Here is a 16,068-nt window from a genome sequence, read left to right as displayed (position 1 = left end):
GATTACGGATCAATTGAGCCAGGATCACCAAGATATCCTGGCTTAATCCCTTATCCTAGTTTTGTGCAACAGGCCCCTGGTTAAATAAAGGTGAAAAAAAACAACAACAAAAAACATATATAAAGTGTTTTTTCTTATAGTTGACGGGATTTCACGTCTTACTCATATCAGTACACTCATAACAACTTAAGCATTACGAAACTTCTATTCGATCAAATAAACCTCACGTAGAAAATAAGTCATACATGTATTGTTGACCAAATGTGACACTCACTGACCTCCAAACAAAAACTCCTTGCTTGGTGGGCGAAACAACGAAAAAACGTCACCTGCTGGAGGGAGACAGATTTTCCGCCGAGTTGGGCTCTTCTCTTCCTCTCTGATTGTGCGCTCTTGAAGAAGCACACATGCGCAATGGGCGTCTTCACTACCACATTCCTCGCTTGAGCTCTGGCTTAACTAAAACGAACTGGCCCTTGATTTATTTTCCCTTGCTCAGTTAGGGAGAAAATATATAATCAACCGTATTTATAGGCTACACATATTCGTGCAGTTGATCAGATTTGTGCCTAAATGAAAATAGTCCGCCGAGCAATTACATTTTAACATCGGGCCTTACCGTGAGTATCCCTGATTGTTTTGTTTGAATGGAGTAGCTAACGTTAGCTAGCAGAGTTTACATTGCTTATGCAATAACGCACATTTACTAGCTAGGCAAATTAACTAGTTTATCTTTCGAAGGGTAGGATTCATACAAAACTTGGATTAAAACCATTATCACCAACAAGACATACACGAGTGTTCGCAAACAACATTAGCTAGCTAGCTAGCTAGAAAGACAGGCCCTGCGTCTGTCCATAGTAGGGCTATTGAACGTTAGCTTCCACAACTGCGGTTAATGTTAGGCTAGCTTGCTAACTCATGGTCATTGTTTACTTGCAATGGCAGTTAGCTAGTTCTATGCTAGCTAGCTATCTCCACTATTTCACCATGCAAGCTAGCTAACTACTTAGCTAAGCTACAGTGTGCCAGCCATGACTGGGTAGGAAGTTAGCTAGTTTATGTGGTGGTAATTTACATTACTAACATAACTGTACCTAGGTTTCAATATCATATCCAATATTGTAATCTTCATCTACAGGCTAACGTTAACCTAGCTGTCAGGGTAGCAACTTACATTGGTCTTGTGTTGGACCTATACAATTTCCTATCGTTGCATTTCACTTGACATTATCTTCATCTTACCATAATATATTAACATTCCTTTCTAATTGCATTCCTCATTTGCAGACTGGTTGTCCAGCGTACTTTCACTAACTGATCCCCCTGCCCCCTCAGCTCCATCACCATCACCATGGCAACAGAGGAGAAGAAACCAGAAACTGAGGCCACTAAAGCATCATCTGCCAGCCAGAGCAAGGTATGGGTTCAAGCTAGACCTAATACGACTGATGTTTCTAGGGGTCCAAGCAGCGAAGCTTGGTGAAACACTATTGTATTTGGGGTTGATTATTATTATTTTCCTTCTGTCAATTTTGTGATAAAAAGCAAATTCCCTTGAGATGGTAAGGCCTAGGAGGTTACAACCTTGCATGATGGTTAAGGTCCAAGGGCCACACCCTCTCATTCAATGCCATGCCAGCTGACCCTTCTCTAAGCCCACCCCCCTTGATTACTTTTATAACAGACATTATCCCTGGAAGCCCAATTCCCCATTTAACCATTGGTGAGATCTCCTCACAATGATCTCAAACTGTGTTTCTAATACACAATGAAATTCAACACAGATGACCCCTTGCTAATCAGAAAACTCTTGGGTATGTTGTGGTGGACTGTCATTACAATTGCTTCACAGGAACCTGGTAAAATCATGTTTCTAGTGTAGCTAGTCTCTGAATTCACTGTCAGCATGCAGTCAACCACTTTTGGAGATAACTAATGTTTGTGCTCTCAAATCGTATCCTGATGTCTTCTAGTTGTATTCATAACATTGCTATATTAGCTAACATACATTTTTAGAAAACAAGTGATTAAGTGGCTAGCGTACGCAACTTTTGGTGGTCAATGAGACCGAGAGCTAGCTAACCGGCTGGTCTAACAAACAATGTAACAAAAGTTTTATTTCGGATTAGAAAAATACTCCCAACAGGCTCTGCATTTCAGGAATCACAGTAGCAAGTACTCCTGGTGCACTGTTAAATTATTTCGCCATTTAAACATTATAAAAAATTATTTTAAAAACTCAATGTAGCCTTCACTGACTCATGCAATTTAAACGTGAGCCTGTCCTAGGTGTTGGACTCAACAATAGTTGCTATTTATTGGAGCGCTGTGATTGGTTACCCAACATTATGGGGCGAGGCTTAGCGAAGAGTCAATTGGCCACATGGTGGAGCTATAACAAACGATTGAGAATGCAAACTTTGAAAGCTCAGACCCCTCACCTTGTTTGAAATAGACTCCTGAGATTCAGTACATTGGTCCCTCTCCTCACAAGGAACTAATTTGCCTCAATGACCCATAAGGTCCGTCATGATGGATTTTCCGCCATTTTGTGTTTGTATTTATTAGGGATCCCCTAATAAGCTGTCATTTAGAATTTTGAACTTAAAGCGCTACTAGCACCGAATGATCGATCTGCACGGAAGTTGATACATTGCGTCAATGGACCAAGGTCTCACCATATAGCCCCACAGTGGAGGTGTCATAATACCTATAAAACCTAGCGATCAAACAGGGAAATGGTTCCAATCGTTTTTCCACCATTCCTTTTTCCCATAGGGGATTTAAAAAACACTTAAAATAAGGGCTGTTTTGTGTAGGCTTACCCTGGCGTGTTGTTTTGATAACCATGTAAGTCTCTCTCGGACAAGGTGACTTTTATCAATATATTTGGCCCTGTTTACTCTGAATCGAAAATGCTAATTAAAATCAAAGTAGACATCATGCAAAACTACAAATCCCTGCAAGCTCCTGCATGTCATCTCTAGCTGATACCTTTGCTAACAGGTATTGTCAATTTAAAACTATTCATTACTACATTTGGCTAACATTTGATAGCTAATCCCAAGATTCTTACCTTTGCCTCGATTTGGCAGTCTCGTCCAGATCATGGCATTTGTAGTTCTTTATGATATCCACATTAGCAGCTAATTAGCATTTCATTTTTGGGGTGTAAATACAGGCGAATATATTGATAAGTCACCTTGTCCGAGAGAGATTTACAGTTATGAAAATGTCATGCCAGGGTAAGCCTACACGAAACACAGCCCATATTTTAATTGTATCTAAAATCCCCAATGGGGGAAAAATGAATGGTGTTAAAACAATTGGAACCATTTTGCTTTTTGACCGCTATGTTTTATGGGTATTATGACTCATACTGTGGTACTCTATGCTGTGGGGCCAAAGCTTGAACCCTGGCATTGCTGCTTGCAGCTATATTTTACTTTGGAGATGTACAGATAGGCTACTACCCCAGTGGTTCGTTGTGGCCTGTGTTGATTAACAGCCTGTCACTTGATACTTGAAAATATATAATAGCCAAATATATATGTTCTCCTGTGTCTCTGCTATTTTCATTGTGTCAAATCCTTTTTTAATGAAAATTGCCTTAAATGCATCTACAGATATTAACGGAATTGCTTTCCGGTTCCAATGTGGTTTTGTTTTTTTTCTTCCCCTATTTAGTCGGCACCAGTCAAGCCTAACTATACCCTGAAATTCACATTAGCCGGCCACACAAAAGCAGTTTCGTCTGTCAAGTTCAGTCCCAGTGGAGAGTGGCTTGCCAGTTCATGTAAGTTTATGATGAGTGCTTTAGGTGGTCTTACAACAGTAGGTCTACTGAATATTACTATTAGGCCTGATAGGTGCATGCACAAGTTGTTACAATAAAATGTAATTGAAGCTGTGAAACTGCCACGTCCATTTGCAATATTAAAACAAAGACGTTACTTCAAACACCGAACATCATTGCACATTATTGCAAGCGCGACAGAACAGCAGAGTATGTACTACGATACATTTTTTACTACCAGGCTGTATTCACATTTACTCAAAACAATAACAAATGCGCCTGGGGCAGCCAGTGGTGCTATTTCTCCAGTCGCAGATCTCTGCTTTAAGTGCAATGTCTTTTCAATGTAAATTATCTGATAATCTTGCATGATAGCACTATATTTCAGTTGAAAAGGCTGAAGTACCCTGCCTTGAAATATATGTTTTACAGCTGCTGACAAACTGATCAAAATTTGGGGAGCTTACGATGGAAAGTTTGAGAAAACAATATCGGGACACAAACTTGTGAGTTCAAGTTTCCATTATATTATTTGTAGTGATTATGTACAGTGCCTTGAAAGTATTCTCAATTTTTTTCACTGCTGTGAGTGCTTTTAGTGTGACTAACCAGGTTGATCTTTCACTTCTCATCTGCAGGGGATCTCGGATGTCGCCTGGTCCTCAGATTCCAACCTACTTGTTTCAGCATCTGATGACAAGACTCTAAAGATCTGGGACGTCAGCTCGGTAAGAGAGGCAGGATGGGTAGTTTTTTTCTCAGAAATATAGTACTAGAATTATTTCACTTTATTGTCCCACAATGGAAAATTGGTTTATGGCAGTTTAACACTAGAAGCGCAGAGAGCGTTATTTTGGTGTCGTATTTATTTACATTTGTAATATCTATTTTTAAAGTAATCTCCCCCCGGAATGGAGCTTACCAAAAAGCGACTTTAAAATAAACCTAGAGGTTCATGCCGGTCAGACGTTTTTAATTTATATTACCTACTGGAAAGAGCATATTCTAAGGCAGGGGTCTCCAACCTTTTCTAGCATGGGAGCTCCTTTTACACGTTGAAACATGTTGCAATTGTTTTCCTGGCTCTCAAATAGACACGTTTTCTGTATAATTTTTAAAATGTTTTTCACTCTCAATTACAATTATTTATATAGAAACAATAAAATTGGATGTTCTGAGTCCATATCGATGCTAAAATCACACCAGAAGACCATTTTTGATGTCAGAAAAAAAAGTGCGAGAGGATTGTGCTGGTCGAGTGATGTTTTTGCTGCTGCATATGTTATGACAGAGTTTCCAAACCAAAAGCCCATCAGATTGATAAAAATGATATAATTATGCTAGGTAAGTTTACTTTTCTGTTAACATTTAATAGAGAGGTTTTGGAGAAAGTATTTGTCTACCCAGAAGACAGTTATCATTATCGCTTACTGCTACATAAAGTAAATGATAAACAGCAATATTGATGGAAATGAATTGGCAGATATTGAAGGCACTGTATATGAAATCCATTTATTAGAATGTTAGATTGTTGATGTAAAATGATAGCTGCTCAAATCAAACAATATGTGCAACCGGGTCATTGTCAACAAGGCAGCATGATGCATTGTTCAGAAACATGTATTTTCCATTGTGTATACTTGTTTTCAAACTAGAGCTAAAACGAAACCCTCAACGAATGCAGGGGTAAAGGACTTCCTGCTTCTATGACTCTTGCCAAGGGATGTGAGGGAGTGTCTGCCTGAGGGGAGCAGCTCTAATCAGAGCTATTTAGCACCACAGGGAAGCATTCGTTCTCTGCAGCTAGTTAATACGTGTTGTGTAAATTCTACACAGGGACAGGGACACTCAAAGTCAATCTTAAATGAATCATTGTTTATTATCAGCGCGCTGGAGAGCTTTCAACTCAATGCACCAAGTACACATGTCGATCAGTAGCTCTACCAGGGCAGTTCCGTTCTCTTATATACTGGTTACAGACACGTTACATGGGCATGGTTCATAGGGTTTGTTCCTGCATGTCTGGCACCGTCTCCTATCTTAATTTATAGTATATATTCTGGGTGTTCTGCCAGATGGTGCTAAGGAGGGGGTCATGTCGCCCCCCCCACTATCTTTATCAACACAGGCAGGAACCAAGGATTATTTTTGACACTAAGACGAGATGAACATTTTGAAGGCTCTCTTCACATGATAAAAATGTACATCGCACACGGATTCATTTTTCACCCACGTCATGCCGTCAATAAAGGGGTAGTGTGAGATGTTCTTCTTCCCCAGAGTCAGATGAACTCATGGATACCATTTGTATGTCTCTGCGTCCAGTATGAAGGAAGTTAGAGGTAGTTTCGCTAGCCCATGCTATCTAGCGTTAGCGGAATGACGAAGTCTCCCCCGGAACAGCTAGCATGTCATTGCTCTAACAGCTTCCTCTGCAAATGCATCATAATCGCTGATTCGGGGCCCTCCATGCCGTGGATGCTCGATCCACCATAATGAGCTCATACCGTGAACATGTTTCATTTAAACCCAATCCTTTCCTTATTGCAGGGGAAATGCTTGAAGACTTTGAAAGGCCACAGCAACTATGTCTTCTGCTGCAATTTCAACCCCCAGTCTAATCTCATCGTGTCTGGATCGGTGAGTCCTACCTACTAATACACTAATGCAGAATTGCTATTGTATATGTTTACATAGAAAATGTTATTGCTAACCCTGATTTCCATCAAGGAGTTATGAATATTTGTTGCATAGTTGTGTGCTAACATGAATTGTTCTCTTCTAGTTTGACGAGAGCGTGCGGATATGGGATGTAAAAACTGGCAAATGCTTGAAGACCTTGCCGGCCCACTCCGACCCCGTCTCTGCTGTAAGTACTGCACCCATCTGTGCATGGAGACACCTTATATGAATCTTATAAACAATCAACTTCATATAATAGGTTTTCTGCTTATGAGCATGTAGTAGTTGATTATCACACCCTCTGGTAAGTGTGAATAGATCTCTGATCTATATTGCCGTACAGGTCCATTTCAACAGAGATGGCTCACTGATTGTGTCCAGCAGCTACGATGGCCTCTGGTGAGGGAAATTAACACTTTTTTCCCTGTTTTGTTGAATGTACTTGGCAAAGATATTGACTCACAAAATGCCTGTAAGATTAACTTGATGACCTTAAAGAACATCTGTTTATATGATGGCCAATGTAACATACATATGAGGAATGTTATGAGGAGTATATTATTTGGATGTATTAAATCCATTATATTATTTGTGGTATTGGTTGAGAAATGTATGAAACTGAAAATGTTTATCTCTTGTCTGTCCATAGCCGCATCTGGGACACCGCATCAGGACAGTGTCTGAAAACACTAATTGGTAAGCTTCACCAGCCAGAATTGTCTCATCTGTGTCATCTGTGTTTTTTTCTGGGAGTAGATTATTTAAAAAATCTGTCTTTTGCAGATGATGACAACCCCCCCGTGTCATTTGTGAAGTTCTCACCAAACGGCAAATACATTCTGGCTGCCACATTGGACAAGTGAGTATTAGACTGTAGAGCACTGTGGTGACATGTCCAGTACCACAGAGTCTTGTCATGCAGTATTGCACCAGTAGGGGGACCTATTGCACTGTACAAGAGTTTCATTTCAATGGGAAGGAACGCTCAAGCAAATCTATAAAGAAAGGCTTCTTCATCACTCCATAGATGCAAATGAATTATTCACTATTGTTTATTTTGGGATGCTGTCTTCTAACAGTGGTTTGTTTTTGTTTTTCAGCACCCTGAAGCTTTGGGACTACAGCAAAGGAAAGGTAAGATACTTTTGTCCATGTAGTGTATGTGGACACCAGCCCGTCGAACATCTCATTCCAAAATCATTGGCATTAATATGGAGTTGGTCCCCCCTTTGCTGATATAACAGCCTCCACTCTTCTGGAAGTCTTTCCACTAGATGTTGGTACATTGCTGCGGGGACTTGCTTCCATTTAGCTACGAGCATTAGTGGGGTCGGGCATTAGTGGGGTCGGGCATTAGTGGGGTCGGGCACTAGTGGGGTCGGGCACTGATGTTGGGCGACGAGGCCTGGCTCGCAGTCGAGGTTCAAATTCATCCCAACGTTGTTCGATGGAGTTGAGGTCTCTGTGCAGGCCAGTCAAGTTCCTCTGGACCTTGCTTTGTGCATGGAGGCATTGTCATGCTGAAACAGGAAAGGGCCTTCCCCAAACTGTTGCCACCTAGTTGGAAGCACAGAATTGTCTAGAATGTCATCCTATGCTGTAGCGTTAAGATTTTCCTTCACTGGAACTAAGGGGCCTCGCCCGAAACATGAAAAACAGCCCCAGACCATTAGGTCTCCTCCACCAAACTTTACAGTTGGTTCTGCATTGGGGCAGGTAGCGTTTTCCTGGCATCCGTCAAACCCAAATCTGTCCGTCGGACTGACAGATGGTGAAGCGTGATTCATCACTCCAGAGAATGCGTTTCCACTGCTCCAGAGTCCAATGGCAGCGAGCTTTACACCACTCCAGCTGACGCTTGGCATTGCACATGGTGGGCTTAGGCTTGATCCAAGGCTGCTCGGTCATGGAAACACATTTCAAGGAGCTCCCGATGAACAGTTATTGTGCTGACATTGCTTCCAGAGACAGTTGGGAACTCTGTAGTGAGTGTTGCAACCGAGGACAGACAATATTTACGCCCTTCAGCACTCGGCGGTCCTGTTCTGTGAGCTTGTCTGGCCTACCAGTTCGCGGCTGAGCTGCTGTTGCTCCTAGATGTTTACACTTCACAATAACAGCACTTACATTTGACCGGGGAAGCTCTAGCAGAGCAGAAATTTGCCGAACTGACTTGTTGAAAAGGTGCCATCCTATGATGGTGCCACTTTGAAAGTCACTGAGCTCTTCAGTAAGGCCATTCTACTGCCAATGTTTGTCTTTGGAGATTGCATGGCTGTGTGCTTGATTTTATACACCTGTCAGCAACAGGTGTGGCTGAAATGGCTAAATCCACTCATTTGAAAAGTTGTCCACATCCTTTTGTGTATATATAGTGTATGTCAGATGTCTCACTGATGTTGCAATTTGATCCAAACATAGGAATACTCTTGATTGAAATGTTTCATTTCCTTACATGTTCTTTTCAATAAGTGTTCCCCTCTCATTCCAGTGCTTGAAAACATACACCGGCCACAAAAACGAGAAGTACTGCATATTTGCTAATTTCTCTGTCACAGGTGGAAAGGTAAACCCATCCCCTCTTGCATGCATGTTTAGAAATAGATTTTCAAGAAGATGACTTGTATGCTTTTACCCATAGCTTCTTCTGAAGTGTCATTCTATTCCTTATGCTCTGTATCTCACAGTGGATTGTCTCTGGCTCGGAGGACAACATGGTGTACATCTGGAACCTGCAGACCAAGGAGATCGTACAGAAACTACAGGGTCATACAGGTAGAGGAGAGTCATGGCAAGAGCTTGATGGAACTGATTACTTTTACTTTGTGGTCAAATACATGGTGGTAATCTCACTGTTTGAACACACTGTTGCTCACAATATCATTGTTTAATTCTGCCTTTCTCTTTTCCCTCCCATCCTCTGTGTCTAGATGTGGTGATTTCTACTGCCTGCCACCCCACAGAGAACATCATTGCGTCTGCGGCGCTAGAAAACGACAAAACTATCAAACTGTGGAGGAGCGACTGTTAAGCCTCTGCATCCTGGGCATGCTTATTTTATTTAATTTTTTACTTTTCATTTGAAGAAAAGAGGACTTTCTGCTGAGAGATCTGGGCCCGGGAATGCTTTGAGGACTGAGCCTCTACTGGAAGAACAAAATGAACACAAGTCCAGAACATCACCACAACCACACACCTTCCCTTCCTCCAGAACCAGAGCAAACCCCAACCAAATCACCACAACCCTCTACTTGGTCTTGCTTGTGCCCTTACATGTTCTACCATCTCTGCCTTACTGTTACTGTGAGCTGGATGTTTGTGTTTCAATTGAAATACGAGAATCAACTTTTGTCCTTCATGAGGAAAGTAGTCATATGGTATCTCATGATTTAATCTGTATGTGTAGGTGTCTTAGTATTGATACACGTTTTGATCTTATATTTGACCAATTAAGCCAGATTGCATTGGCCTCAAGTAAGTACTCCTATCCCCCATGTAAGGTGTTTTTTTCCTTCAGAGTAATGGACTATTTCACTGGTGTCTGACATCTCACCTTGACCAACTGTAAGTCTCATTAGAATGCAGTAGATTAGTAGCCAGGACCCAGATTGGTTTGTGCTGTCTTGCCAAACATGGAGTTGACATGATAGCGCAGATTGTTCTAAAACCAGACTGAAAGATAAGTGGTAATTGTCATATTTCCAATATTGGTAATTAAACGGTCAGTACAAAGAGGCTTTGAAACAAAGTCATACATGGCAGCACTTGAGTTTGGTTTTATGTTGTATTTATTATAAAGGAATCTGTTCAAAGCTCGAAAGGTGTTGAGGGTTAAAATGTTTTTGGGGTGAGTCTTCTGACCCCATCGGGGATTTCCATATCCGTGTTGGGAGTTTTCCTCCAGAGGCATATAGTCTATAGTTTATAGTGTTGACAGCATTTTCCTCAACCACTTCTCTACAAGTCACTCAACTAACAGTTTCTCTAGTTTGATATCGACACTACGCTCTGAAACAGCAAGCACTGCCTTGTTTTGAACTCACTTCTCCATTTTACAAGAGGGATTCTCATTCTGTACGTTAGTGTTGGGGCTCAACTGATGCTTTTTACAATTCACATTGGATGTAAAATGGGACCGTGACAAGTCAGTGAGATGGTGGGTTGTGAAGTATATCGACATTGAAGGTGCACTTACTGGTCTCAAGTCAATCCTGCTATACTCAAGAAGGTAATAATTCAAAGTAATGTTTGTGAAGAAAGAAATGAAAGCTAAAGAGGCTGTTTTTCATTTGAATTATTATTTTAGAATATTTAATTTGGAGATGCTTCTAGTCCATTGTCGTTCAGTTGGTACTAACTCCGTGTCTGGCTGTCATTACGTTTAACAACCTGGTGGTGATTTCATAGCAGTGACCAAATAGCTGTTTATTTTGTGCTCTCCATTCTGTACATACTGTATTACTACAACATATGTATTGTTTGTTAGACAAGTCATATTTTAGCTGTCTTTCTGTATCCTTCTCTTTATCTTTGTCTTAATAGCTAGTAGTTCATTCCCCAAATGGTTATTTTTCCTGCTCTCCCTGTTTTCTGGATTGTGGTATCAAGGGCTGCATGAAATTCTGTATATGCGTTTAGTCAATCTGGATTTTGTGAATATGTATTTGCATTTGACAGCTATAACTTGTGATTTAATAAAGAGCATTTTTTAAAAGGTGTACAAAATGTGGTTGTCAGTGGCACTTTCTCAACAAAGTCCCTGTAACTTTTTAACTGAGGACAGTAAATGTAATGTCCTATTAGGAGAGAGTACAGCACAAAGACAAGGAGCATCAAGAAAGTTTCATTTCAGATTTGTTTTATTTTTTTCTTTCCATGAAAGAACATCCGATAACAACCCACAAAGAACAGATGCCGTTTTCCATCTCCCTAAAAATAGACAATCTAAAAGAGGACAATCCCATCTTGTAGCGAGATAGGCCAAAAAAGCCACAAAGTATAGACGACAGTTATCAGGGTGTCATTGCCAACCAATCCCCACCCTGACCATCCATGGTCTGATTTTTTTCTGCCCCATTTCAAATCAACATTAACTCAAACAATGTATACAACAGCCCACATGAGGAAAAGGGAGGGGGGGACAGAGTACATAAGCAAGGGATGAAATTACGTTTGTACAAAAATATATATTTTTGTTTTTTTCCCCCCATTACTTCTTACTGTTTATGGAACAAAGAAAGCAGTGATTGTGTCATGAGCTCAGCATCTCCTGATAACATTGTTGAATGTATGTGTAGCTTAGCAACAGTCCATTTTGGAGGGCTTTTTGTGTATTTTGAGTGTATTAACCAGGTTTTTTGCTATGTTTTCAGGTCCCATATATAACTGCTGTTAGCTGGCAAGGGACCTTCTCGTAGGGCTTTGAGCTGCTGGTATTCTGCTGGTTGACTTTTAGAGAATCAAGGTTGAACTCAGATTACATTTTTTTACACCAAAAAACTACTGCGTATAACACGATGGAATCTGTCCTGGCTCAGAATAGTTTCAGCTGAAATAGTTGTCTCCCTCTTGCTAAAATTGACTGGACAAATGTACGGAAAGGATTTATATATATTTATAAATATATACACATATACATATAGACAAAATAGAGCTTTATGGTTTATGAAGCATTTTTCTAAGCTATTTATTCTACCTAAGTAATCATATCAGTCCATTTCCTGCAGGAGGGAGTGAGCTTGCACATCTGAGTATGGCTTTTACATACAGTATATATATACCTGGGTCTTAAATCACATGAACCCAATCAAGCTCAGAAAAGGAGACATCATACGCAAGAGAGCAGATTAGGTGTACATTTAAAAAAGTTGGATAACCGTTTGCAAATAAATGAATCATCAAAATGTGGTTATTTTTCTGAACTTTTAGTTGGGGTGCCAGTCTGATTTGACCTCATGTTCCAGAGAACTACCTATACTAGTGCTTAAGTTGGAATCATTTGAACAATGAGCCAATTCATTTTCAGTAGTTTTTTCCTGACTGACAATTACCATTTAGACCAGATAAAAATACTGTTTAGACAGAATTGGCCTGAACACGGCAGTAATTTCTCTGTTTCCTGAATAGTTTAAAATAAGACCTAATGAAAATTCATCCACCTCACTAAAATACATTAACTAGATTTGGACTAAGGACTTGTCAATCAATCCTGCTGTGGTTATTGCTACGTATTCAATTTAGGTTTTGTCTGACCAAAGAGGAAAATGAATATTGATAATGTCATGAAAAAGTGCCTTTTCTGATTAAATACTTGTACAAAATTCAAGTAATGTAGCAGTTGTGCATCTCTTCCACTAGGGGGAAGTCACAGCTCTCCTACAGCCACCAAGTTCCCTATTCTCACTGGTCAACCCCTCCTCTGTTTAAGTCTCTCTATCTCTCTCTATTCTGCTATCATGTGGGGCTGATAAACTTGGTCCTGGAGCTCTGCTAGAGTTGATGGTTAATCCAAAGCAGTCTGCTGTCCTACGGGACAGGGTTTAACCACCCCTTTATAATAACAACAAAACCGCACTATCTATGGACAATCTTTGGAAAAATGCTTGATGCATAGTTATGCAGCAGCTGCAGCATAGAAAGAAAAAAATGCGCAATATGGGCATATAGCAGATTTATACATAATGTTACATATTTAACATTTCAGTTTGACTTAAATGAAACTGGGTTGTCCAGAGAAGTGCAGGGTGTGGATTCCTCTGAGGGTGAGGGGAGGCTGGGCAGTGGAGCAGTCAAGGGTCTCTGTTTCTTCACCAGGCCTACATCCTCCAGTCAGATTGGATGGTCTGGGCCAGAGTTTGCAATGGAGGAGCATGGGCTCCACAATCCAAATAAGAGAACATCTCACCATAAACACGACTGCATTGAAGCACTTCTCTCATGAACTGTTTGACATGGGGCTGTTTGACATGGGGGGGTTATGTAGAGAACTGAGAGTTTGAGGGATGAAAACAGAGATAATTGCAAATTTTGCCAATTTCTTATTTTTTTCTTATTTTTTTTACAAATACCATCAATACTGTTGTAATATCCTGTACAGGTCAAAGGCCATTCTAAAGCTAGGTTACACCATGAGGAACAGCATGCTTGGTTGCTGTGTGGTGTGTTGTAATTCACAGAAGGAGCAGAAACGAATGGTCTCAGAGGTGGAGGGACACATGACATGACAAAGTCGTGCCATCACTTTAAAAAGTTCAGATCAGTTGACATTTCCCTACAAACCATTTGTCCTTTTCTTCTTACTTTTGTTGTCGCCTTAACGCAGACAGGAAAAATTAATTTTGTTGTCGCCTTAACGCAGACAGGAAAAAGGAACAATGCTTGTAGTAGAGCGATGAGAACTTTCATCTGTTTGCTTTCCTTGTCTTCCTGTGCCAAGCTTCCAGAGCACACAGCAATGCACATGTAGTATAGGGCTTATGTGAGGGTGAATCCAGATACACACTGCCCCTAATGTCAGTACAGTACAACAGAATGAGTAGTGCCAGAGATAAGCTTTTTCAGGCCACATGAAGGTCATCCAGCTCTGGTCCTAAGAGGCCACACTGCAGGCTTTCACTCCAATCAGTCACTAAAGCTATCTGAGCCTCTGAACACTGGACCGATGTAGCGGCGTAGCATCTCTCCTCTCATGTTCACACAGTGCTAATAGAATAAGGAGACGTGGAGAAGCGGCTGAGTTTGGGTTGAGGGACCTGAGTGGAGCACTGTTCATCTGCATGGTCCCACCTCTTGAGTCCTTCTCTCCCAAAACACATACAGTACACCTCAAAACAGACCCAACCGGACCTGACCGGATTAAACCGGACAGCACCTGAACGAATTGGACCGGACAAGACCGGGCCTCGTTCCTCCCCCCTGCAAACGGACCAATCTCCCTTAAGTTAGTCCTGAAAGTGAGATGCTTCCCGAACAGAGCCAGGGACAGCCCATGCAGCCCCGGCTCTCTTCAACAAGTCCAAAACACGATTCTCCCAATACCTACGCTGCTGATGAAACCGCCACAATTCAAAATACACCTGCAAACAGACCTACCTTTAACACCTGATCTTCTTGGTTGTTGTTTCACGTTACAAAACAATGGCTTAAAACACTTCCTTTCCCCTCGGTCCGTTTCATCACCAGTCCATTGTTGTCTTTCAATTAATCTCATGAGTTATAATATATATATATATATATATATATATATATATATTTGTACAGTGTATAAAACAGACCCATGGACATTGAACTTGTTTTTTTGAAACACATCAAAGAGGGGGGACTTCTCTAGATCCAATGATGTCAACTTCTCTAGATCCAATGATGTCACATAATCTCTCGAGGGGGAGTGGTTTGCAGGACCACCCTCCGTATCCAGAGGGGTTAGAGGCGGAGGGGGCGAGGGGAACATGGGCGACGCCCCGCCTGCAGTTATGTCATTTGGTGGGGCGCCTCTAGCATCTCCATGAGGAAGGTGTCGATGGGCGTGTCCCCAATGAGCTTGAAAAAGAACAGGTGCTCCAGACACTTCAGACCAATGGAACGCAGGGCTGGTAACCGCAGCAACAGCTTGGCAAACCTAGCCCAATCAAAGACACAAAATAACTGTGATTAATGTGACAGAAAATAAGAGGTGGATGTAGACAAGATGTTGTCTCATATGCTGATGTACAGTGATTCATGAAAGGGATGCCCATGACAGAATTGAGACATCTGTCATATACGGTAGTCTACATCTACAATAGAGAAAGCAGACAGTGCACTTTCAGCCAAACACACTGACAGAGGGGTAGAGAAAGAGAAGAAAGAGGCATAGGTGAGTTTGAAGTCTGGGGAAGTGAATTTTCACCATAAAAATGCACCTTTATAATAAAGCATTCCATGCATCATCGCATTTGCAGACTTATGTAAGAGCCTACTAACGCTATTCCTAATGTGATGAGTAGACTGAATAGTCATAATTTAGGCTAATAATATAAGTCAATCACTGTTTGCAAAAAAGACCGTTCAATGCCTGGCTGAGTGTGTAGTGGCGTAGAGTAGGCCTAGGCTAGAATAGGCTATATCAGATACACTTCTTCTCCTTACTATGCATGGAAAATAATTGGGCCTTTTATAAACACATCTCATGCAATTCTACTACACTGTTATATGACTGGAGATATTAGCAGAATCTTTTTAATCCTTTAACTGCCTCTTCTTAAAAAACATGATTTCACCTAAAATTCATATTACTAACAACTCAAATAAGAACTTCCAATTGTTCTTTTTTTTTCAACTTGATGTTTCTTTTGGAAATAACAGCTCTACCAAGCGGTTGAGAAGACAAAAGAGGGTCATACCAGCAATACCATATTATATTACAAAACTTACTTTAAGTCTTCTCTAATGGCTTTTATTGGTAGGTAAGCATTGTTAAATGAGGACTGATGTAAAATTTGAACAATTATGGTAATTTTGTATGTCCAAACATGAATATTCAATGACATTGAAATTAATGTGTTTTAAATTGGTGTATAGTGCAATGTTACTATTATAGGCATTATTTT

At 40.8% G+C, this 16,068-nt stretch overlaps 2 protein-coding genes across 9 annotated transcripts in view; one reads left to right on the top strand and one right to left on the bottom strand.

Annotated features, from left to right (window-relative positions):
- Positions 1 to 396: 396 nt before the first annotated feature.
- Positions 397 to 11,206, top strand: LOC139552368 (WD repeat-containing protein 5). Of its 2 annotated transcripts, none has more exons than XM_071364040.1 (14): positions 397 to 620; positions 1,339 to 1,420; positions 3,691 to 3,799; positions 4,232 to 4,305; positions 4,438 to 4,527; positions 6,350 to 6,439; positions 6,585 to 6,668; positions 6,825 to 6,880; positions 7,131 to 7,177; positions 7,265 to 7,340; positions 7,582 to 7,615; positions 8,973 to 9,047; positions 9,169 to 9,256; positions 9,412 to 11,206. In XM_071364040.1, exons 2-14 carry the CDS (start codon positions 1,355 to 1,357, stop codon positions 9,510 to 9,512), a joined length of 990 nt encoding a protein of 329 aa, XP_071220141.1. In that variant the 5' UTR covers positions 397 to 620; positions 1,339 to 1,354; the 3' UTR covers positions 9,513 to 11,206. The 2 variants fall into 2 exon arrangements, with proteins under 2 accessions (XP_071220141.1, XP_071220142.1); XM_071364041.1 differs by having other exon boundaries at positions 1,291 to 1,420.
- A 112-nt stretch (positions 11,207 to 11,318) lies between these two features.
- The window catches only part of LOC139552367 (retinoic acid receptor RXR-alpha-A-like), a 151,704-nt gene continuing 146,954 nt past the window's right edge, over positions 11,319 to 16,068 (bottom strand). For all 7 annotated transcript variants that reach the window (XM_071364038.1, XM_071364039.1, XM_071364033.1 and 4 more), the window contains one exon: positions 11,319 to 15,098. In XM_071364038.1, the coding sequence (XP_071220139.1) occupies positions 14,951 to 15,098 (148 nt within the window). In that variant the 3' untranslated portion in view covers positions 11,319 to 14,950. The remainder of the gene's footprint in view (positions 15,099 to 16,068) is intronic.

This window comes from Salvelinus alpinus, chromosome 24 (assembly GCF_045679555.1).
Source record: "Salvelinus alpinus chromosome 24, SLU_Salpinus.1, whole genome shotgun sequence".
In the NCBI taxonomy this organism is placed as follows: domain Eukaryota; kingdom Metazoa; phylum Chordata; class Actinopteri; order Salmoniformes; family Salmonidae; genus Salvelinus; species Salvelinus alpinus.
The sequence above is the reverse complement of the archived record's forward strand: the minus strand, read 5'-3'. Positions and strand labels throughout refer to the sequence as shown.